Consider the following 25,549-nt stretch of genomic DNA (forward strand, 5'->3'; position numbering starts at 1 on the left):
GAAATATCTTTGGAGAAGTTTTCCTAACATATTTGTATTCGATGTTAACAAACTGCGCTTTTACAGAAATGCTTGCCTTATTATTGCCTGTCTGCATATATCCTCCCTACTTTCACTAGTTTTGCTGCTCAAATAGCAAAACTCATCTGTTACATTTAGTATCTCGTTTCCTAGTCCAATTATCGCCTAATTTAAAGCGCCTACATTCCATTACTCTCGTTTTATTTTCGTTGGTAATCATCTTTTAACTTCCTTTCGAGTCCCGTTCAACTGCTCTTACAAGTCTTTTGCCGTCTCGTATTGGAATTCCATCGGCAGACAGTAAAATTTTTATTTATTCTTTCTCAACTTCAATTGTCTTTCATAATTTTTTCTTAGTATGCTTTACTGCTTCCACAATGCCCAGATGGAATAACACTGGCGATAGGGTAGAAAATTCCCTCAATCCTTTTTTAATCACTGCTTCTCTTTCATATCCTCCGAGTCTTATAACTGCAGTCTGGTCTCTCTGCAAGTTTTATATACATTTCGCTCCGTGTATTTTATCCATGATTCATAAACTTATTGCCATTTAACGGTTTAATAGTCTGGTTCGACAACGGATGTTGGGTTCCATGCTCCGGGTTCCTTAGCTCTTATGACTTATTTACATGTCACCTGAGAATGTGATTTTCAGTGCCACGAAACCGGTTGTGATCTGATAATAGAAAGATAAGTACGGCAGGAGCGGCATCTTGACACTTAAGACGATTAGTCATAGCTGTGGTTTCCCTGTGTACAAGGTTTTCTGCTACAAAAGTAAAGTGGCCTTTCTTTAACCAATTTTTTAGCACAAGCTGTAACGGTAGTATGGCCTTGAGTGTTTCTACATTTCTCTGGAACCCAAACTAATCTTCTCTGAGACGACCTTTACCAGCTTCTCCATTCCTCGGTAAATGAATCAGGTCAACTGTGGTACAGGAATTATTGCATTCTACTTGAAGTCTGATGATATTTATCTTGTCTCGTATGACTTGCACATCAGGTGGGAATAGTTTTGTCATCGCTGGCCTCTGTAACACTCTAATAATTCTGAATAAATGTCGTATATTCCATGGGTCTTTTCTCGACTTAAGCCTTTAAGAGCTCTGTCAATTATTTCTGGTTTTATCATATATCCCATCTCATTTTCACTTAATTCCTCTTTCTTTGTGTGATTTTTGTTTCCCTTATATAGCCTCTCTTTGTGCTTCTTCCACCTTTCAGCTTTTACATCTTTGTTTTTATTTCTCGTGGGCCCTAAGCGTTGTAAACCTTTTGTAAAGACATTAAATAATTTTCAACAATAACGCTGCTATAATAGTATTTTATTCAGCTGTTGTTGTGGCTCTGAGCTCATGTCGACAACCTAGTCATTTTCAAGCTGTCGGCAAATCATATGAGATTTTGGTACACAATTTTTGTACGTTTTCATTAGTTATAAATTAGATTATAATTTTTACTTTACAATTTGGAAGTAATTACGTCCCTAGCACGTTGTCATGGCCGGTACTGTCGGAGTTTATTCCACGTTAACAAGTTGATGGAAATTTATTAATCTACAGTTGCTAACCACTGTTTGTGATATGTTTGATTTGTTTTTAAAATTGAGAGCTTCTGTTGACAGCTTGGTAACGATGTACTATGCTTACATCCCTGATATGTTAACCTATGGATTTGAGTGCTACTGTAGCGACCGCTACACGCGTCCATTGTTGTATTCGCGCACGTACACATGGTCCGCGCCATCCGGCGACGCTGTTGCTTTGAAGTGCTGTAGTGACTGTTAAGTTGTGACGTGTGTTAACAAGTGAATGACGGCAACCGCTGAGGTCTGGGCTGGCCACCAGGGGCACTCTGTTCTTTTGCGTTTCATACGGTCTCTGTTTGCTCTTTGGAGTGTTAATTCTGAAATCTTTTTTGTATATTTTTTGTTTTTGTTGCCGGGTTTAATTGTTCGACGTTACAATGAGGCTGCAGCCAGTACATTTTCGGTATACATAACTGAATATTATTTCAAGTACAGGATCTTCAGGTGCAATCATCTTGTCAATATCATCATCTTTGTATTATTTATTTGTGATTTTATCTTTAAATATGTGATGTGATTTCATCTCTGGTTTACTAATCTACGGATCTGTGTGATATTATCATCTCAGTATTGTTTACGGGTGGTATTAACTTTGCCTAAATTGTTTACTGAAATCATCGGCACGATCACGTACAAACCATTTAGGCAAAGGTAATACCACTAGTAAATAATACAACGATGATAATATCACACAAATCCATATATTAATAAACCAGGAATGCACCCACAGTACATCGTAACCAGCTGTCAACAGAAACAGCCAGCTTTTAAAAACGAATCAAACATCTTATTACTACTGTTCAGCAACTGCAGACTAATAAAAATCCACCAACTTATTAACATATAATAAATTTTGACAGCACCAGCGATTACGAAGTGCTAAGGATGTAAGTACTTCGAAATTGAACTGTAAGAGTAATAACTTGATAGTGACCATGGTGTTGATATCAGCTCGTAGCCAGAAGCACAGCTGAATGAAATACTATTATAAGAACTTCACTGATTAAAATTATTTAATGTCTTTCCCTTTTTTGCTTGGTACTGGTTTCCATTCTAAGCTCTTAAGGTGCTTCTATTTTCTCCAAAGATCTCTTTGAGTTTTTTTTAAGGGTCGAATCTATTTTTGTAAGTTTATAGTCAGTTTTGTGTTGTACTTAGAACACACCCACTGTGCACTGACGTGTGAATGTCACTGTTCTACTGACACTATTGTACATGCCGCTGGTTGTATTGTGTTTGTCATTTTGGGTTTTTCTTTTACTTTAAGTATGTCTGTCTTTATGCTACATTTATCTTATTGTTGTATAATGATTAGATTAGATTTACTTTCATTCCAATTAATACATAGTGAGGAGGTCCTCCAAGATGTAGAACATGTCGAGAAAACAATAATACATGACAAATATTTACAACTAAAACAAAAAAGCTAATGTACCTTCCACAGATCTCAAGTGGAATGATCGTAATTTTTTTTATGCACACTATATGAGAGGTTCATTTTACAACACACATTTACCGAGATCGCATTAATGCACTGAATTTAAAATTTAAGAAAAAAATGTTTTTTTTATTTGTAAGATAATAAACATATAATAGAACTACTGCAATACTTATTTACAATGAACACATGACTGCACTGAAATGGTGCAGGAGTTAGATTGTAATAAGTTGGTCCTACGGAGCAATTCATCAATGCAGTAGAAGGAGTTGGCCACCAATAAATTCTTTAGGCTTCTCTTAAACTGAATTTCATTGGTTCTTAAGCAGTTTATGGCTGCTGGCAAGTTTCTGAAAATGTGTGTTCCTGAGTATTGCACACCATTTTGTACAAGAGTAAGTGACTTTTAAACCTTCTGGAGATTATTCTTATTTCTAGTATTGATTCCAAGAACTGAGCTGTTGGTTTGAAAAAGTGATATATTTTTGAGGACAAATTTCATTAAGGAATAAATGTATTGGGAAGCAGTAGTTAGTATCCCTAGATCACTAAACAGGCCTCTGCAGGATGTTCTTGAGTTCACACCACATGTAGCTGTTATTGCATGTTTGTGTGCCCAGAAAACTTTAGCTTGACTTCATGTATTACCCCAAAAAATTATCCCATATGACGTTATGGAGTGAAAGTAAGCACAGCATGTCAGTTTTTTCAATTTTATATCTCCTGTGTCTGACAGAATTCGCGTTGCAAATAGAGATTTGTTGAGACCCTTCAGCAGTGCTCCTCCAGTTGAATTTATTATCAAGCTGTAATCCCAAGAATTTAACACTGTCCACTGGAACACGTGAGGCAATACTGACCTTACGACTTATCTTAGAAGAAAGATTAAGGAAAGGCAAACCTACGTTTCTAGCATTTGTAGACTTAGAGAAAGCTTTTGACAATGTTGACTGGAATACTCTCTTTCAAATTCTAAAGGTGGCAGGGGTAAAATACAGGGAGCGAAAGGCTATTTACAATTTGTACAGAAACCAGATGGCAGTTATGAGAGTCGAGGGACATGAAAAGGAAGCAGTGGTTGGGAAGGGAGTAAGACAGGGTTGTAGCCTCTCCCCGATGTTGTTCAATCTGTATATTGAGCAAGCAGTAAAGGAAACAAAAGAAAAATTCGGAGTAGGTATTAAAATTCATGGAGAAGAAATAAAAACTTTGAGGTTCGCCGATGACATTGTAATTCTGTCAGAGACAGCAAAGGACTTGGAAGAGCAGTTGAATGGAATGGACAGTGTCTTGAAAGGAGGATATAAGATGAACATCAACAAAAGCAAAACAAGGATAATGGAATGTAGGCTAATTAAGTCGGGTGATGCTGTGGGAATTAGATTAGGAAATGAGGCACTTAAAGTAGTAAAGGAGTTTTGCTATTTGGGGAGCAAAATAACTGATGATGGTCGAAGTAGAGAGGATATAAAATGTAGGCTGCCAATGGCAAGGAAATCGTTTCTGAAGAAGAGAAATTTGTTAACATCCAGTATTGATTTAAGTGTCAGGAAGTCATTTCTGAAAGTATTCGTATGGAGTGTAGCCATGTATGGAAGTGAAACATGGACGAGAAATAGTTTGGACAAGAAGAGAATAGAAGCTTTCGAAATGTGGTGCTACAGAAGAATGCTGAAGATTAGATGGGTAGATCACATAACTAATGAGGAAGTATTGAATAGGATTGGGGAGAAGAGAAGTTTGTGGCACAACTTGACCAGAAGAAGGGATCGGTTGGTAGGACATGTTCTGAGGCATCAAGGGATCACCAATTTAGTATTGGAGGGCAACGTGGAGGGTAAAAATCGTAGAGGGAGACCAAGAGATGAATACACTAAGCAGATTCAGAAGGATGTAGGTTGCAGTAGGTACTGGGAGATGAAAAAGCTTGCACAGGATAGAGTAGCATGGAGAGCTGCATCAAACCAGTCTCAGGACTGAAGACCACAACACAAACAACCACTTCTTCTATCTGCTTGTCATCGTATGTTAGGCATATACTCGTGGGGCACGCCTCACACGTTCTGAACTGCATGCAGTGTGTTTTTTCAAAGTTTAGTGACAAAAAATTGGCTAGGACCCAGTGGTTAATCTCCACAAATATTTTACTAGCTGATATTTCTAAGACTACACTTGATTTGCTGTTTATTGCAATGTTTGTATCGCAGGCAAACAAAACAAACATGGCATTTGTTAATGTTACTGATGAAAGGTCATTGCTACACACAAGAAAAGTAAGGGCCCTAAGATGGAACCTTGTGGGACTCCACATGTGATTAGTTCCCAGTTGGATGATGCCTAATAGCTTAATATGTGACTCTTTCCTAATAACACCCTTTGTTTCCTTCTAGAGAAATAGATTATACCATAATATTCTAATTTACTTAAAAGGATATTGTAATTTATGCAGTCAAATGCCTTTGACAGATCACAAATATATCATTTGCCTACAATTTTTTGTCTAATGAATAAAGTACATTTTCACTGTAAGTGTAGATAACCTTCACAATATCAGAACCCTTTATAAATCCGAACTGCGACTTTGACAGTATATTATTTGTGAGACGATGGTTTTTCTTAAATTTTTGAGAATGCTGGCAAATGTTAAACTGTAGGGAAATTTGATGCTATTTCTTTATCTCCCTTCTTAAACAGTGGCTTAACTTTAAAATATTTCAACGATTCAGGAAATATTCCGCTGATAAACGACTGGTTACACAGATAGCGTAATGTTACTGAACTCACAATCACATTCTTTAATTAACTTTGTTGATATTTCATCATACCCACTAGATGTTTTGGATTTTAAAGGTTTTGTGATAGGCATTAATTCTGCTGGGTTAGTGAGGGTCAAATTCATACTTAAGAATTTACTTGAAATGTCTGGCCTGAGGTATCCCATTGCAGCATCTACAGAACCTGACAACCCTATCTCAGTAACATTTATAAAATGTTTATTACAAAGTTCTGCGACACTGTACACGTCTGTCACCAATGTATCATTTACTCTTAGTGCTATTTGCCCCTCTTCATGTCTGGTTCCACCAGTCTCCTCCTTCACTATATCCCATACTGTCTTTATTTTGTTATCTGACTATCTTTCCCTTGTAATATATTTGTTTTGATGGCTGCCTTACAGTCTGTAATATTTTGCAGTCTTTCTTGTAATGTGCTGTAGCATCAACATCAGAACTGTTTCTGATTGACCGATACAGTTTTCTTTTTGTTTTACAAGATACCTCTATTCCTAGAGTAATCCATGGCTTCTTTGTAGACATTGCTCAACCTTGGTTAGTTTTGGGGGACAACAGCGTTCAAATAAGGTAAGCACTTTATTAGCAGAAGTGTTATATATTTCATTCATGCCATGAGCACTGTAAACATCACTCCAGTGAATGTGTCTGAGGAGTGTCTTAAAATTATCAGTTTTTGGCTTATTGATTACCCTCTTGAGTTCAGATTTAACAGATTTTATATACTGTTCAGTATCAACATTTAACAGATGGAACTGCATGTCACGGTCTGACAGGCCACTGACAATTGGTTTTGTAATATAATTTTGTTCATTGCACTCATCTACAAAAATATTATCAATGGCTTTTGTGAGTAATTGGCTACCCTAGTTGAGACCTTTACAGTGGGAATTAAGTTGAATTATAGCGTTACTAACTCACATAAGTTCTTATTGGGAGAGCCTTTAAGGAAATCTACACTGATGTCACCAGCAACCACTATTTCTTTTTTTTGGTTGCTAAATGGGCCAGTACAGCTTCAAGGTGGTTTATGAACAGATTAAAATTACCTCCAGGTGCTCGATATACACGTAATATTATGAAGGATTTTTTATGAAATTCTACTACTGTTGCACATGCTTGTATATGCTGTTCTCGGCCAAATTTATGAATGTCTATGTTCTTAAATTTATGACAGTTCCTGATGAATGTGGCAACTCCTCATTTCTCCATTTATGCTCTACAAAAGTAAGATACTAAACTAAATCCTGTAGCACTTAAAAGTTCTATGCCAGTGGTCACATGATGTTCAGAGAGGCAGATTATGTCAGCTGGGTTTGAGGACCATAATTCATCTATGCAGATAATTAATTCATTAATTTTATTTCTCAGTCCTCGAATATCTTAATACAATAAAGATAGCTGACATTTCAGATTGACTGAGTTAAAATTGGGCAGAGTAGAAATTTCTGCTGATTGTTGAAAATTGTTAACCAACAGCTGTTTATGCTGATGTAACTGAAGGTTTGTTTCAATCCCAACCTCCCTTAAAACTTGGTTTCTTTCTGTCATCCCACCCCTAAAAAACAGCCTTTTCTTAACCCTCTCACCACTGGTATATTATCACTCATGATAGTGCCTCTCCAGCAAGTTTACCTTTCCCTTTCCTGTTGAGGTGAAGGCCATGCCTATTATAATTCCACTTATTGAGCCAATCAACAGGAACCACACCAATGTGTTACCCTGCATCTGACATACGCGTTCCAACTCCAGATTAACTCTTCTGACAGAAGAGTTGGAATGAGGTCAATTATGGCGCCCAAGAACAAACAGAACCTCAACACTAGTGCGCTTCGATTGTAATGCAGTCTTTTCCAGGTCACACTCTACACTGTGCCCAGTATCTCCGTCAATACTATTACCTGGCCCACCCACTGTAACCACGGTGTTTTCCTTAGGGAAATCTCTGCAAAGTGATCCTAAATCCTCTGTCACCTGCTCTAGACCAGCATTAGGTTTAAAAAAAATTGGTGACCTAGAATTCTGATCCTAGTTCATCCTGCAAAAGTTGGCACCTCTTCCATAAGAACAACACTTTCTTTCCCTTTACTGATTTTCCTACATTCTTACTTTCCAATTTGCTGCTGAAAGTTTGTTGTGCCCAGCCTACACCTGCAACTGCTGTAGGGTCACCAGCTTCTAACTGAAGCGACAGGTCAAATCTATTTTCCACGTTCACCACGAAGCATTCTAGGCCGCTTCCTCCTGTTGCCTCTTGCCACTTCCCACCTCTCTTTACCCTTTTCCCTCCGTAATCTGTCAAGATCTCCCCTGGCCTTGTCTATTTTCCGGAAATGTGAGTTAAATAATGAAGAGGTACGCTACAGTTAAATTGCTGGAGAGAGCAAAGAATAGTTAAACGAAATTCTACAGATTTGATGCGGCGAAACGAAAACAGAAAGTACGACTACACGATATTTCCGCGTTTTCTGCTATATTACGTAAAGGAAAATGAAACCTTTGATGGTATGCTTAAAAACCACACTAATACACCTATTTACCACGTAATCAGTACTATACTACACCTATTTACCACGTAATCAGTACTATATTAAATGTTATTTGGAATTTTGTTATTCAGCTATTGGTTATACTTACTGTATGTTGTATGGTGTTTGCCCTTTGACGTTTTGTCTTTTACTATATGAACATATGCATGTTTATCATAATGTTGCTATATAGTGCTGTTTGCAATTCTGCTCCAATGCCATTGTCATCACTGCCGCTGGCTGTTTGTTGTATGTCTAATTACACTTTTTATTTACTTTAAGAGAGCGTTTGTATGCTTGATACGTGGGGAGGCGCCGGCGCCAGTGATTTCTCCGTTCGATTCACCCGGATTGATTGTTTCCCTCTGGCGTTGCTTATCTTTGCCTCGTTGGCCGGTGGTGGTGCTGGTGGGCTGGCGGGCAGACTGGGTTTTCGCTTCGTAACGGCCGGTACGTGTCGCTCCACGAAGAGTGAAACTTGTGTTTGCGTGGAGTTAGCTGGATTTGACCGGTGTATGTGGCTCGGAGTGCGGAAACGGGCATGTTATTGCAAGTTCGTGAGGCGTGACTGGGCCATGGTCTTCTACATAGGACGCTGAGCAATGTGTTATTCATTTTGCCTAGTGGAGTCTATTGAAGAAGTAGACATTCAAGCTTCTAGTTTTGCATGCGGGCCTACCCGTGTTAACACTAGCTTCTACCTTTTCTTATGAGTGGAAGTATTGTATTGGAACTGCGACGTACTGGTGTGATAATATTATGCCTTGTATTATCGTTGCCATTTTGAAACTAGTCTGTTTGTGCTGGGGCAGTTTTACATATTTTGAAAATTGAAGTCTGCAGTTAATGCTTTTAACCATTTTTAATTTGCCTTTGTCTTGATGTGATCTATCTTTGCAGGATTTTATCTTCCTATATTCTGGGGCTGTTAACATTGTTTCTTTTGGCTGTGGCTGTGTGTTTATGCTTTTCTGTTGCAGCACTGCAGCGGGCACCTAGTCCGTGTCTAAATCGATGTCCGGAGTACGACGTCTTGGCCGACCAGTACCAGAGGGAACGGAGGTTCTTTAGGCCGCCGGTAAAAATGGCAACCGATACGGCGGCCACTGAGTTTTTCGAGTTGCAGTGAGTGGGGATCTTGCATTAAGTTTCCTCTGCATTGGGACGCCAAGGTGTCTGTTCCGTTTGCTATACTGCTTATACAGTTACCATTTATTATTGAAGCGGTTACAGTAAGATCGAAGTTATAAGAAGTTCTTGTTTGCAAGTAATTCAGTCAGAAAGCTTTTGTGTAATGTATTTTTAACTTGTGTCTCCGGTTCAAAAGAAACTTATTTCACCTTTATTATTAAAGTGCCCTTTGTTAATTGGAACTGATTTTACCTTTTATTATTGAAGCACTTACAGTTAGTAGAGAACTTATAAGAAGTTCTTGTTTGCACCTAATTCAATTAGAAAGGTATTGTGCAATGGATTTTTCTGACTTGTGAATAAGAGACACTTGTACAAAATTTTTGTGCAAATACTGTGCCATTTGGGTTAAACTTTTGATCAGTAAATAAATATGTTGTATCTTCCAAGTCCTCTGCACTTATTATTTCACTTGTCACCGGTTTGCACGTAACCACCACGTTGCAATGCTCATTTTGTAATTTTGCGTTCTTTCACTTTTTGGGATTATGTTTTCTTTGGCACATTAATAAGCAGTGTTGGCTGTATGGTCCTTGTAATCCAAAGTCAGAATAAAAAATTAAAGAGAAAAAAACTCACTTGTGTGTGGAGAGGTCGACGCAGCCGCCGGCCACGGTGGCGGCGGCCGCAGGGGCGACCAGCGGCAGCGCGTGCAAGCGCCCGGGGCGGCCCTCCTGCGGCGAAGTCCTGCGTTTGAAGCCCGGCGAGTGCAGCTTGGGGTTGGGGTTGGCGCTGTGCCGGTTGCGGGAGCGCCGCGAGCTGAACATCATGTTGCAGCCCTCCACCTGCAGACAACCGAGCCGAGCCGCTAAGATAACGAGGTAGTGCAGCGGGCATTTGTATTTTGGGAACATAATATACAACAGAAAATACGCTGACCAACAAAGAAACTGGTATAGGCACGCGTATTCAAATACAGACATATCTAAATAGGCAGAATACAGGGCTGCGGTGGGCAACGTCTACAACGTCAACAAGTGCCTGGTGCAGTTGTTAGAACGGTTACCGCTGCTACAATGGCACGTTATCAAGACTTAAATGACTTAAGGTTGAGTTAGAGTCGGCGCAGGAAAGATGGGACACAGAATCTCCGAGGTAGAGATGAAGTGGGGATTTTCCTGTACGAACATTTCACAAATTTACCGTGAATATCCGGATTCCAGTAAAACATCAAATCTCCGACATCGCTGCTGCCGGAAAAAGAACCTGCAAGAACAGGAGCAACGACGACTGAAGGGAATCGCTTTATTTGACGGAAGTGCAACCCTTCCGCAGATTGCTACAGTTTTCAATGCTGGGCCACCAACAAGGGTCAGCGTGCGGAACGTTCAACGAAACATTATCGATATGGGCTTTCAGAGCGGAAGGCACTCTCGTATACCCTTGATGACTCCACGACACAACGCTTTACGCTTCGCCTGGGCCAGTCAAGATCGACATTGCACTGTTGATGACTGGTCGGACGAGTCTCGTTTCAAATTGCATCGAGCGGATGGACGTGTACGGGTATGGAGGCAACCTCATGCATCCATGGACCCTGCATCCCAGCAAGCTAGTGGAGACTCTATAATGGCGTGGGGCGTGTGCAGTTGGAGTGATATGGAACCCCTGGTACGTCTAATACGAATCTCACAGGTCGCACGTACGTAAGCATCCTGTCGGATCACCTGCATCCATTCATGTCCATTGCAAATTCCGACGGAATTGGGCAATTCCAGCAGGACAATGCTACATCCCACACGTCCAGAATTGCTACAGTGTGGCTCCAGGAACACTCCTTCTGAGATTGAACACTTCCGCTGTCCACCAAAGTCGCCGGACATGAACATTATTGAACATTCTTCGGATGCCTTGCAAAGTGCTATTCAGAAGAGATCTCCACCTCATCGTACTGTTACGGATTTGTGGACAGCCTTGCAGGATTCACTGTGTCATTTCCCTCCAGTACTATTGAAACGTCCCCTTTCAACTATTATACATGACTGTGCTTAAACTGACACACAATATTTTGTTAGCGCAACGCAGTCTGACTTTCAAAATTCCCTACAAAAGAATGGCCCTGACTAACATTAAACTATACCTTTCACAAATCACTTACCTCACAAAAATCTTCGCTGCTCAAGCTACTGCAATACAGCGAGCGCCACTACTGCCAGCTAAATAAAAGATTCAAACTATGGAAGGCACTAACTACTGATAGGGATAGTTAGCAAATGAAAGATATTAATAGAGAACAAACAATGTATTTACCTTGATATCATCATATATAAATATAGCAGTTCATGACTAATTTCAAAACTCCGCCATCTCTCTCCCCACATCCACCACTGCTGGCGGCTCACCTCCAACTGCGCAACGCTACGCGCTGTTCACAGCCAGCTGCCTAACTCTACAATGGCGAGTATTACAACAATGCAAAGCAGCCACAGACTGCACACAGCACAGCCAGTGATTTTCATACAAAGGTGGCGTTACCAATAAAAAAAACCTAAACAGCCTACTTACACTATTTCAGACATTAGTCGAATGCAAGCCATGTCGTGTTGCGGCAGTTTTGCATGGTCGCGGGGTCCTACAAGATATTAGGCTTATGTGCATCTACATCTATATCCATACCGCACAAGCCACCTGACGGTGTGTGGTGCAGGGTACTTTGAGTACCTCTATCGGTTCTCCCTTCTATTCCAGTCTCGTATTGTTCGTGGAAAGAAAGATTGTTGGTATGCCTCTGTGTGGGCTCTAATCTCTCTCATTTTATCCTCACGCTCTATTCGCGAGGTATGCTCAGGAGGGAACAATATACTGCTTGACTCCTCGGTGAAGGCATGTTCTAGAAACTTTAACAAAAGGCCCTACCGAGCTACTGAGCGTCTCTCCTGCAGAGTCTACCACTGGAGTTTATCTATCATCTCCGTAACGCTTTCGCGATTACTAAATGATCATGTAACGAAGCGCGCTGCTCTCCGTTGGATGTTTTCTATCTCTTCTATCAAACCTATCTGGTACGGATCCCACACTGGTGAGTAATATTCAAGCAGTGGGTGAACAGGTGTACTGTAGCCTACTTCCTTTTTTTTTCTTATTGCATTTTCTTAGGATTCTTCCAATGAATCTCAGTCTGGAATCTGCTTTATCGACGATCAACGGTATATGATCATTCCATTTTAAATCACTCCTAATGCGTACTCCCAGATAATTTATGGAATTAACTGCTTCCAGTTGCTGACCTGCTATATTGTAGCTAAATGATAAGGGATCTATTTTCTATGTGTTCGCAGCACATTACACTTGTCTACATCTACATCTACATCTACATTGATACTCCGCAAGCCACCCAACGGTGTGTGGCGGAGGGCACTTTACGTGCCACTGTCATTACCTCCCTTTCCTGTTCCAGTCGCGTATGGTTCGCGGGAAGAACGACTGTCTGAAAGCCTCCGTGCGCGCTCTAATCTCTCTAATTTTACATTCGTGATCTCCTCGGGAAGTATAAGTAGTCTACATTGAGATTCAATTGCTATTCCCTGCACCATGCGTCAATTCGCTGCAGATCCTCCTGCATTTCAGTACAATTTTCCATTGTTACAACCTCTCGATATACCACAGCATCATCCGCAAAAAGACTTAGTGAACTTCCGACGCACCAGTTTCTTTGGTTCTTCAAGTGTATATTGCTGAGTGAAATAGTGAAGCATGCAGAAAGGGGGAAGAAAAGGAAATGAAACTTCACGGGTTGAGAGTGTATGTGATATTATTTAGGTGATTAAAAATTGAATCAAATTTACAAATAATTTGGCAGTACAAGGCTACTTACCCGTATGATGCTCTATCCCCTATGACATGGATGCAGGCATTTATTAGGAAGCTCGTCGTAAGGCCGTTTTATCGTCTCCTGAGGCAATCTGACCTACAGCTGTTGTTAGCAGTCTTCAATACTAGCACTGGGATGGCGTTGGCGTCCAAAATGGTCCCACACATGTCATTTTGGAGACAGATTTTGGGATCCTTCTGGCCACAGGAGAACCTCTGAACCAAGGAGACAGTTCATAGAGCAGTGTTCAATAATAGCGTAACGATACTGTCACATAAGGAATGACACCTGAAGACGCAAGATGTCTGTGACGTACCGTTGAACTGTCAGTGTTTCGTCAGTCAATAGCAGCCATGGCCTGATGTGACACCCGATAGTTATCCAAACCGTGACGCAAGGAGTAACACCGCTGTGTGTCTCCAAAACACTGGATGGATGGGACATCGTCGCCGATGACTGCCATACTCGCCGACAGTAGTCATTCAGGGTAGTCTCGAATTTAAATCCATCGCTGAACAGAATGTGACGCCATTCCTCAGTGGTCCCCGCTCGCGGTAACGGCACTTTCCCTAAAGCAGAATTTTCTGTTGTGGTGTTAACGGCAGCCAAGGCACCGGAAGATATACCTCTTGTCAAGCTGCTGCTAGCCTACGACCATTACTGAGGCTTTACACAGAGTGTTGCGAGGAGTCAATAAAATGCTCTGCAGTAGAAGGAGCAGATGTGAAGCGGTCACGATATGCTTGGTGCACAATACGGCTGTCCTCCCCTGCTGCGATCAGACGTGGTCGACTGCAACCATGGGCGTTGAAGCAAGTGACGAGGTAAGGGAAGTACATACGTGGAGCAGAGACGAATGGGGAAACATTCTAGAGACAGTACGGGTCGCAAATGTGGGAATCCACTGACATAAGCAACGTTGTCAATGGGAATATTGTTCTGGTCCGACTCTGGTAACGAGCAGCTTCGAAACGGTGAAGCTGGTCGGCTGTTCACGTGCTACTGTCGTGGGCGTCTACATAAAGTGGTTTCAGGACGGCGAAACTTGAAATAGGTAACAAGGCGCTGGGCTTCCACACCTCACCATTGAACGTAGAGGTCAGAGGCTTGCCGTTCTGTTAAGTCGAATAGGTGGCGATCAGTGGCGTATCTAACGACGGAGTACAAAGCTGATGCAGGGGCGAGCGTTTGGGAGCACACCGCTCAGCGCTCATAGTTGAATAAAAGGCTCCGTTGCAGACCCCTATGTGTTCCCATGTTGACACAACGAGAATGTGAGCTACGGTTCCAGTGGGCACGGGACCATTGAGAATGAACTGCGGATCAACGGACACATTACCTGGTCAAATGAATAATGTTTCTAGAAGTATCAGAGCCAATATCGTGTCCGGAAATGTTGTCATGCTACGGTGGACATTCACCGGGGCTCTCATGGGATGTGTAGTGCTAATCGGAGGGACCATACCGGCAGTGGACGACGTCAACATTACTTTGGGCCAGCTGCACCCCGACATGCTTAAGATTTTCTCCGACGGCAATGGCATTTTCCAGCGGGATAACTGTCCGTGTCAAAAGGCGATAATCGCGCCACAGTAGTTTGAAGAGCGTGATATTGATATCTTTGTCACCAAACTCGCCTGATATGAACCCAATGGAACACGTCTGGGACTGTATCAAACACGAGTTCCATGCCCACAAACACTGGCCTGTAATTTATGGTCACTGCGTGATCTACACCCCGACGTGCTTTGCCACATACGTTCGGAAACTATCAAGGACCTGACATATCTGTGCCACGCAGAATTTCTGATACACTGAGTTTCAAAATTAAACAAACTCTCTATTAACCAGGTGGGCATAATGTTGGGGCACATTAGTTTATGGCTCCACTGGGTGAAAAGTATTTAACAAACTTTGGTAGGTTGTAGGGGGCATGGAGGATTATTTAAACCGGTGGAGGCCGTATTACGCTCTTCAGTTGTTAGGGGCTGTATTACGATCTTCAGTTGTTAGAGGCCGTATTACGCTCTTCAGTTGTAGGCAACTGCTGTCCACCACTGTAGTAGTGCACTGTCTCTGTTTACTAATGGAGCGATACACCTGGAGTGAGTACACCGATATGGTTGGTGCGTACTACGCAGCGCACCACAACGGACGAGCTGCACAGCGGGTTTATCAACAACAATATCCTAATTTCCGTATCCTGCATCATACGACCTCTGCCGCTGTGTACCAACGTCTGCATGAGGCCGGGTCATTTAGCAAATTACCTGGACAGGGACGCCGTCGCACGGTAAGAACGCTGCAATTTGAGGAAGCTGCCTCGCAGCATTTGGAGCGGTATCCTTCAATCAGCATTCGTGCAATTGCACGTAACATGGCGAAGAATCAGACGAATGTAAGAACAGCCCTTCGAGAGCAATTGTTAGGTCCATTTCAATTACAGCGTGTCCACAACCTGGAACCACTTGATTATCCACCCAGAGCACAGTTTTCGCAGTGCTACCTGGAACAGCGTGAAATGCATCCTACATTTCCATCCTCTGTGTTGCTTACCGATGAAGCAACATTCGGGCGTGATGGAGTCTTCAACATGTACAATTCGCATGTTTGGAGTGAGGATAACCCAAATGCCACAGTTACTAGCGCTCATCAATTGCGGTTCTTTGTTAATGTGTGGGTCCGTGTTGTTGGGGACTGTTTAATTAGGCCGTATCTGATACCTAGGCCATTAAATGGCAGGCACTATTACAATTTTCTCGCCAGAGCATTGGCAGAATTGCTGGAAGACGTCCCGCTCCCTACAAGACAACGCATGTGGTTCCAACATGACGGGGCGCCGGCACATTTCAGTCGTCGTGTGCGTCGATTCATGGACCGACGGCTCCCAGGAACGTGGATTGGCAGAGGTGGTCCTGTACCATGGCCTGCTCGATCCCCAGATATGTCCCCTCCAGATTTTTTGTGTGGGGAGAGACCCTGTTTACGCAAATCCTGTTGCATCAGAAGAGGATCTGGTTGCCCGGATAGTAGCATCAGCAGGAACAATTCAGGATACTCCTGGGGTTTTTGCCCGTGTCAGACAGAAAGTGATTCGACAGTATAACCTTTGTTTACGTGTCAATGGAGGCATTTTTGAAAATCTACTGTAATTGAAATTGGGTTGTGTTAATGTGTTGTCTCTTGGTCATAAAAAATTGGAACGGTATTTGTTGCTTTAATTACTTTGCTGCCAGAGAAATCTTCCTCTACCGGTTTAAATACTCCTCATAGGAAAAAATGACATTAGGGAAAAATATTTGTTTTGATGTCCCCTACAACCTCCCAGAGTTTGTCGGTTTAAATACTTTTCACCCGGTGTAGGGCGCTGAATCAGGAACCAGACACGTCAACAAAAGGTTTAAGTAACGCAGTGGACAATGTAAGGTGAAAATAAATAAAAATGAAAGAGATTGGGCTTACCGTGCACTTGTGCATCTCACGGAGATGGACCGCCGAGAAGTGTATCTTGAGCGCGCCTTTGTCACAGAAAGTCTTGAGGCAGACGTTGCACTGCACACGCTTCTTGCCCGTCACTTGATTCACGACGGGCGTGGCCAGGTTGAAAGGCAAGTCCAGTAGACTGGAGCCCCACTTCCTCTTCGGAGAAGATGGCGCTCGTCGCTTCGTGTCTTCTTGCGCTGTATGGCGCGCTCCATTGCTGGAGTCCCTACTGAGATTCATCGCGCTTTGGTAGTTTTCGACGTCGTCGTCTTCATCTCCAGAGTCGGCCAGGCAGCTGCTGCCTCTGCTCGTCTTGTCCGCTTCCGAAAACACGCTCGTGGGAGGGGACGGCCTGGATAAGGACGCCGTCGAAGTTCCGTAACTCGTTCTCATCTGGTCCGCGTCCTCCCTGTACCACTTGGGGACCTCAGCTAGCTTCGGCATGCTCAGGTTGATGAGCCCCGGCTCCTCTTGGACCGTCTGCTGCTGCAGTCGGTCCCCGTTCGCCCTCTCCATCTTACAGAAGTCCAGGGGCTGCATGTTCTGGAGCTGGTACAGTGGAGATGGGTGGGGTATGGGCAGCGCAGTCTTGCATACAGTTGCACCCGAAGGCGGGGACAGTACCTTCAGGATGGGACGCCTTTCATAGGGTGCTCCATTCAACGAGAGTGGCAGATCGCCGGAACACGGAGCGACAAGCAAATTTTCGTTGCTGCTTCCGCATTCGGACCGTGGTCCGATGCTTGGCTGCATGAGTTTCATCGCTAACCCTCTCGTCTCAGGAAACCCGAGAAACCTCCGCAGGACCAGCGGTTCTTCTTCGTCGCTGCATATGTGCCAGCGCTGCAGCATCTTTCCGTACTTGTCCTACAAAAAGAAATAAGAAAGAAAGGAATCAAATCTGTTTCACAGAACAGAGTAGTATTTTCTTTCAATTGTAAAAAAAAAAAAAAATACTTTTTGTATTTCTTATTAAATTTGAACTCAAAATAATTTGCCTTTGCTACTTGATAAAATGGGAGATAAGGGTAATTCTAAGGTCATCTATGTGAAAAATTTTGGGGCCAATGTTTTGAGGTTATAAAGCAAAAAAAATGGTTCAAATGGCTCTAAGCACTATGGGACTTAACATCTGAGGTCATCAGTCCCCTAGAACTTAGAACTACTTAAACCTAACTAACCTAAGGACATCACACACATCCATGCCCGAGGCAGGATTCGAACCTGCGACCGTTGCGGTCGCGCGGTTCCAGACTGAAGCGCCTAGAACCGCTCGGCCACTCCAGCCGGCCGCTTATAGAGCATTCATGTTGGGATGGATACCAGCATTTTTATTTTGAAAGGGATTCGGAATGTGTGGTGTTCCTTTATTTAGAAAATCTGACAATCTTTTAAAGGTGGGATGACAGATAGGGGATAATCGAGGCGTCGTTTTCAAAGTGGAAACATATCCGCTCAAGTGACTGTACGCGTGGAAGACGGCGGAGGTTGTTTAGCAGTTTCTTTAGTTATAGGTTTCATTTTAGATGTTCATTAGATGTTTGCTACTTGACGATAGAGGATTAAGTGGAGATAATTCGTTTGTGTCAGTCACAATGGCTGGGGCATCTTTCGGTGCACATATTACCGCCGTGCTTCGTGTCGTTTCGTGGGTCTTGTGGACATCTGACCATACAAAAAGCAGCTTCTGTACACCAATTGACTTAGTAACCTCCTTTGGTGGTGTGCACTACGATGCTTTATGCGTTCTCCGCAGAAATGGTCGGAGAATACTTCGCCGCACCGCCAGTATGTGTCCTTTACCATACCGCACTTTTCAGCTTGTCGTGTTTGCTTTATGCCACCCGTAATGACGACTGTAGTGGCTCAGCACTAAGTACATTTCTCATATCTAAACTGATACCTAAATCTACTCCAAATGTTGTATCCACGCACGCTGCTGGTAGACGAAGCACGGTGACGATTTGGCTCTAGCACTACGTGGTGATGTATAGCTCTATGCCAGTGCGCATCGCCCCAGTACCTCTTTCTTACATGCAGACCTCTGTAGGTACTGAACTAGTTCGGCCGCCCATACAGAATCACGGAGCTTGCCGCAAGACATGGAGACCTGCGTCATCTGCAGTGTGAGACAATATGGGAGCACATCCAAGGGTAGTATCTAAATATGACTGAAATTACATACTGATTTCTCTGGATATCTTGTCAGTTAGTTCTTTTTTAATTTGTACTCAAGTCTCTGTTTCTTTCTATTCAGATGTTCCTGGCGATGCTAACGTAGTACAAAACAGCTTATTAAAGTAAAGGATTATTCAACAGCTGCTGCGTTTTGTTTAACGAGAATGAATAATTACAGCTGTAGTTGACCACGACATAAAATGTGGCGAATGACTACAGGATGTTTGAATGTTTTTAAGATTCTAGGCAGCCACTTTTTGGCTGCGATAGAGAAAATTGTTTTTTTTTAATTAGTTAAGTCGTTCAATGCGTAGAGTAATGAGGTAAACCACTTCAAGCGTTTGTGAAAATAATAATAAATGAACTATCCACATCTTCTGATGTGTCTACAAATAACTTCGACATCGTTGAAAATTTGATATACTCATTGCATATATGGCGAAAAAGTCCCTAAGTTGTGCTAAAAGTGAATAGTGAATAATGACACCTTTGACTTTAAAATACTTCGCCGAGATGCAGTTGCAAAATCATCTTTTGATACTGCAAAGAAAATCGTGAGATGTAAACTCTCCGTGTATGAAAGATAGTTACTCCGATTGCTTGAAACTGATCCTAAAATTAATTAACGTGAAAAACTTTTAATTCATAGTTTAACTGCTAACATTGTAACCAGCGATTTGCAGATATTGGATGAGTGTCGGATTAAATATCATCATGGGCTGTTTGAGTAAGGAACAGAAACAACACTACATTACGACTACTTCTGACAGTATTAATAAATGTGTGATATTACTACTTCGAGTGAAGAATATAGAAAAAGATTTCCTTTCGTACCGTATTCTTCCTTAAATGAAGCTAACCTGCGAATATTTACGTCATTTATGATATACTCTCAGAAAGAATGAAATATTAGAAGTTGTGCAGGAGACAGTCTGTCCATAAACTATGATTTTTATCAACGTTTAATTTATCAAAGACGGACCAGTTTCACCACAAGGTGTACAGCGTACGATGACGTAACTGTAGAGTAGACTGGGACCCTCATTTTCAGTTGTCTTGTTGAATGGGCTTGGCTTCCGATTGAACTCATTTATCCTTAGTGTGACTGACTATGCTATATTAAAGAAACAGACGCTTTGGGCACGAAAGTTTGATCTGTTAGTTTTATTAGACACAAAATTTTGATCTGTTTGTGCCACATATTCTTCATAGGAGATCCACTCTTTGTGGGAGTGAGATTAGCGTCTTGACACGCTCATAAAACATGTAGAGTTTTTCAGTTTCCTGAGTTATTAAAAGGTCGAATAGCCTTAATGTTATGGCCTTTTTTAAACCCTTTCGTGGGAAAAATTATTCAGCAGTTTTTTTAATGAATGGAGAGCAGATAGTAGTTAACAGATAGGTATATTTATCATACAGAATATCAAATTTGCTCCAACTGTGAAAGTGAGGTCACACAACAAGGTGGGAAGTATTCTTCCCATTGCCCTTCCTTGGAGTTAAGTGACAAAAACAACTTTTATGTGTCATATTTATTTAATAAATTTACTTCTGTTGTTAGAATGATTGTTCACAATTACTTGCCATGAAATTTTTTGAAACATGGGTCTTTGCAAAGTGGTATTTGACAATATGTACAAACACAGCGAGTGCTCTTCTCCACAGCTTTGATACTACAATGACGGCACGTCCAGTAGGTTTCTCCTAAAATGGGTTGATGCTCCCCTACAGCCACATGGCGAAAATCTTCAGGTACTTTACCCCTTTTTGCCAGAAAGACAGGTTTTTGTCCACGCCTTTTTTGGGATGAGAAGCCAGCGATCAATTGTCTGGCTAGATGGATCCTGTATGTGAGCTGATCATGCTGTCCACTTTCTCTTTTAGGTTTTTTCCACAGGATAAAACTGTCCACTGCAGCAGCGTCCTCCAGGAAATAAAATATTCTGCGCCACCATTTTTCAGAATGTCTGCGAAAAGCATACCTTTCTCGTAATTGATAAAACGTATCGACACCACCCATTATTTTGTTGTATTCTGGCACAACCGCAGGACAAGAAATCTCTGTACTAGTACCATCTTTGTTTTTCCTTTTCACTGTGGCTGTTTCTCATGGGTCATGAATTGAGGACAGGAAAGTGACTGGACGGTTATCCATCCATTTTACTGCAGAAATGGCTCCTTTTGTTCCAAACTGGAACTCTCCTCGTTCCAATTTTACGTTTTCCTTCATAAATTTGGGTAAATCAAAAGTATTTACCTTATACTATAGCTTTGAGGAAAAAATCACAAAATGTCACGCAGACAGCACTGAAAGGCTCCTCTACAAGGCAACACTCAGCTATACAATGCCTCTGCGCGAAGCTACAGCAAAAACAGCGGGAACATCAGATTGGAAGTAGTACCCTATACTGTTCACTAGGTGGTGGCACCGTACAGAGGTGAAAACTGTGAATCCCACTAGGAGCGAGTTCATTGAAGTGGGAAGCATGTTTCCCACAGCTCACGAAAGAGTTAAGTGATGATCGGCAGAATGCTTACCTGTAGCATATATCCTCTGGCGTAGTCCTCTAGCGTCCATCCGAAGCCGGCGAGCAGGTGGAGGACCTCGTCCCTGGAGAAGCCGGACAGCAGGCGGTCCAGGAGGATCTTGAGCCGGATGGTGAGAGCCTGGTAGCCCAGCAGCACGGCGCCAGACACCTCCTCCACCGTCGCCGTCGCCGACAGGGCCGCTGCAACACACCGCTGAGCCGATCAAGATGCTGCTGCGGATACCAGCACAGCACGAGCAGCGGTTACTGTACAGTGCCAACCTGTCTTTCAGATTCCGTTCCTGCGTTTCATAATTATTATTGCAAACAGCCTACTGGGGATTGTATACCAGTTAGGTTCCTTTCAGAGCGGAATATAGGTACGTTCTTAACAATCACGCACAACCGCTCGCACGTCGAAAGAACCCTAGCCTACCTAGGGAAACATGGCGAAAGTGGCCAATGTAAGGGCAATTCAGTTTTCACCAAACTATGGTTTTCAATAGAAACTTACCTACTACACTTTTGGAATACACCGGGTGATCAAAAAGTCAGTATAAATGCCTGTAGACGTTACCTGAAAAGGCGCTTTTAGTGAAGGTGTATTATCAGAATGGGGAATGTGGTAGTTCAGTGTACGATCCTATCGCCATAGGAAGAGGTTTCGAACGGGTAAAGGTCCGTTGACAAATGCAGCTGTGGTGGGAATTATTTCGAAGTTCGAAGCCACGGGTTGTTTAGTTAGACGACAGACCCCGTAGTGGCCGACCGAGCACAAGGCGTAATACTGCTGAGACAGTTCAGGAAGAAATGGAGACTGTAGCGGGTTCGTCTTTGCACGGGGAAGTCAGCGCTCGTGCAGTCGCAGTCGCACGTCGCACCGGCATTCCATGGACTACTGTTTGGTTGGCACTTAGGCGTACCGTCCGATGCTATCCGTACAAAATCCATCGGCATCATGTACTGTTACCTGGCGATTTAGTGAAGCGGAGGGTATTTGCGGTGTAGGCGTTTCAAAAGATGGCGGAAGATGACGATTGGTTGAGTAACGTGTTGTGGACCGACGAAGCTCATTTCACGCTGCGAGGGTCTGTCAACGCCCACAACTGCAGAATTTGGACTACCGAAAATCATAGAACTGTCGTGGAAATTCCATTGCACGACGAGAAAGTCACGGTATGGGTTGAATTTACCACATCTACCGTTATCGGGCCTTTTTTCTTCGAGGAAATGAGTGATTCTGGTTTTGTAACTGCTACCGTGACGGGTGAGAGGTAGGCGGATATGTTATGGAATCGTATCATCCCCAGCCTGGCTGATAAACACCTGCTGGAACGTACGATGTTTATGCAGGATGGCGCTCCACCCCATATTGCTAGACGCGTGAAAGATCTCTTGCGCGCGGCGTTGGGTGATGATCGTGTGCTCAGCCGCCACTTTCGTCATGCTTGGCCTTCCAGGTCCCCAGACCTCAGTCCGTCCGATTATTGGCTCTGGGGTTACCTGAAGTCGCAAGTGTATCGTTATCGACCGACATCTCTAGGGATGCTGAAAGACAACATCCGACACCATTGCCTCACCATAACTCCGGACATGCTTTAAAGTGCTGTTCACAACATTATTCCTCGACTACAGCTATTGTTGAGGAATGATGGTGGACATATTGAGCACTTCCTGTAAAGAACATCATCTTTGTTTTGTCTTACTTTGTTATGCTAATTATTACTATTCTGATCAGATGAAGCGCCATCTGTCGGACATTTTTTTAACTTTTGTATTTTTTTGGTTCTAATAAAACCTCATGTCATTCCAAGCATGTGTGTCAATTTGTACCTCTCTATCTACATTATTCCGTGATTTATTCAGTTTTCAAGTTTATACTGTCTTTTTGATCACCCGGTACATACTACAAGGTATCAAACCAAATATTTGTAAGTGAAAACGAAAATAGTGTACAGGAGCGACATGTATTTTTCTGATGGCTTACGAAGTGCCATTTTCCTGGGGGTAATGTCGTCAGTTCCATCGCAGTAGGCTCTCATGTTTGTTGTTGTGATATTCAGACGTACTCTCTGGGCATCTTAGTGGCCTAGTATCTGAATCAATACGAAGCGTCAGCCGGATTTTTGCATTAGGCCACATATAATATGACGGAGATGGTTTAAAATATATAATGTAATTCATGAGATAGAATGAAAGGTGATAGCTTTTTATATAAAGGGGTTTGAAGCTAATCCGACTTGAAGTATTAAGCGTGATATTTGAAGTAAACTAACCCGTACCACGGTAAACAACTTGCCCACTTTTGCCGGCTGGATACCATGCCGGCATTAGTAGTTTACAGATGAAACTATCAAACACAATCACACAACAAGGAACTATATTTGTTAGTCAAAAGACTTTGTTGAAACACTGATACGGTAAAAAAGAATCACTCAAAATATAGGTGAGGTAATGAGACTGGTATAACTTATTTACATCAAACGACTGATAATAAGGGTAGTCTTTACTAAGATATGACGGAACAAACTTCCTGCGTCAAACCCACTGACAGCTGTGACGGTGTATATTAGAACTAGTCCGATCACTTCCCAGCAGGCAGCAGCACTATTCAGGACAAAGAAATATGCAGTGGCCGCTTTGTCACAAAAATACTCAAGAAAGAAAATACAAGTAATCCGCTGAATTACAGACCCGTATCACTAACTTCGATATGAATATGATTTTGAATATGTGTTGTGTTCGAACATCATGGATTACCTCGAAGAAAACGATTTACTGACAAACTGCCAACATGGACGAAGGAAATATCGTTCTTGTGAAACACAACTAGCTCTTTATTCTCAGCAAATAATGAGTGGTCCCGACAGGGCATCTGAGATTGATTCCATATTTTTAGATTTTGACACCGTTCGTCATAAGCGACTTCTAATTGAATTCCATGCTATACAGGGTATAGTCTCAGTTGCCCAGCTGGATTCGTGATTTGCTGTCAGAAAGGTCACGGTTATCAGTAACTGACGGGAAGTCACCCAGTAATGCAGAATATCTGATGTTTCCCAAGGAAGTGTTACAGGCCGTCTGCTGTTCCTGATCCGCAAAAACGATTTACGAGACAATCTGAGCACCCTCTTAGCTTGTTTGCAAATTATGCTATCATTTACGGTCTTGTAAAGTCAACATGTGATCAAAACCAACTGAAAAATGATTTAGACAAGATATCCGCGTGTTGCGAAAAGTGGCAGTTGACTCTAAGTAATGAAAAGTGTGAAGTCATCCGCATGAGTACTGAAAGGAACTCGCTAAATTCTGGTTACACGATAAATCACGCAAACTAAAGGATGTACTTAGGGATTACAATTACGAATAACTTAAATTGAAACGTCCACATAAATAACGTTGTGAGTGAGGTAAACCAAAGACTGATATTTATTGGCAGAACGCTTAGAAAGTGCAACATGTCTACTAAGGAGACTGCTTGCACTATGCTTGTCAGCCCTCTTCTGGTGCGGTGTGGGATCCGCATCAGATAGGAATAACGGAGGACATCGATAAAGATCAGGAAAGGGCAGCCCGTTTTGCATTATCGCTAAATGGGTAGAGAGCGCCACTGACATGATAAGCGAATTGATGGGGCAATTAAACAAAGGCTTTATTCTCTGCGGCAGGACCTTCTCACGAAATTTTAATCATCAACTTACTCCTCAAAATGTAAAACTATTTTGTTGGCGCCCACCTACATGGGGAGCAATAATAGCTATAATGAAATAAGAGAAATCAGAGCTCGCACTGAAAGTTTGAAGCGTTCTTTTTCCAGTGCGCTGTTGGAGAATGGAACGGTAGAGAAATAGTTCGAAAGTGGTTCGATGAACCCTCTTTCAGGCCCTTAATTGTGAATTGCAGAGAAATAATGTAGATGTAGATATACATGCAACTGTAGATGTAGATGTAGCCTAGAAAGGCACTATTCTGTAAAAGTCTGTTACGAAAG

At 42.3% G+C, this 25,549-nt stretch overlaps 1 protein-coding gene across 1 annotated transcript in view; it reads right to left on the reverse strand.

Moving 5' to 3' along the window:
• LOC124805002 (zinc finger protein basonuclin-1-like) overlaps window positions 1–25,549 on the reverse strand; it is a 297,696-nt gene that overhangs the window by 12,309 nt on the left and 259,838 nt on the right. Inside the window, exons 4-6 of the mRNA XM_047265399.1 lie at window positions 21,569–21,759; window positions 16,832–17,719; window positions 10,138–10,343 (exon numbers count right to left, since the gene is read on the reverse strand). Of these exons, the coding sequence (XP_047121355.1) occupies window positions 10,138–10,343; window positions 16,832–17,719; window positions 21,569–21,759 (1,285 nt within the window). The remainder of the gene's footprint in view (window positions 1–10,137; window positions 10,344–16,831; window positions 17,720–21,568; window positions 21,760–25,549) is intronic.

The sequence above is a fragment of the Schistocerca piceifrons genome, chromosome 7 (genome assembly GCF_021461385.2).
Source record: "Schistocerca piceifrons isolate TAMUIC-IGC-003096 chromosome 7, iqSchPice1.1, whole genome shotgun sequence".
NCBI classification, from domain to species: domain Eukaryota; kingdom Metazoa; phylum Arthropoda; class Insecta; order Orthoptera; family Acrididae; genus Schistocerca; species Schistocerca piceifrons.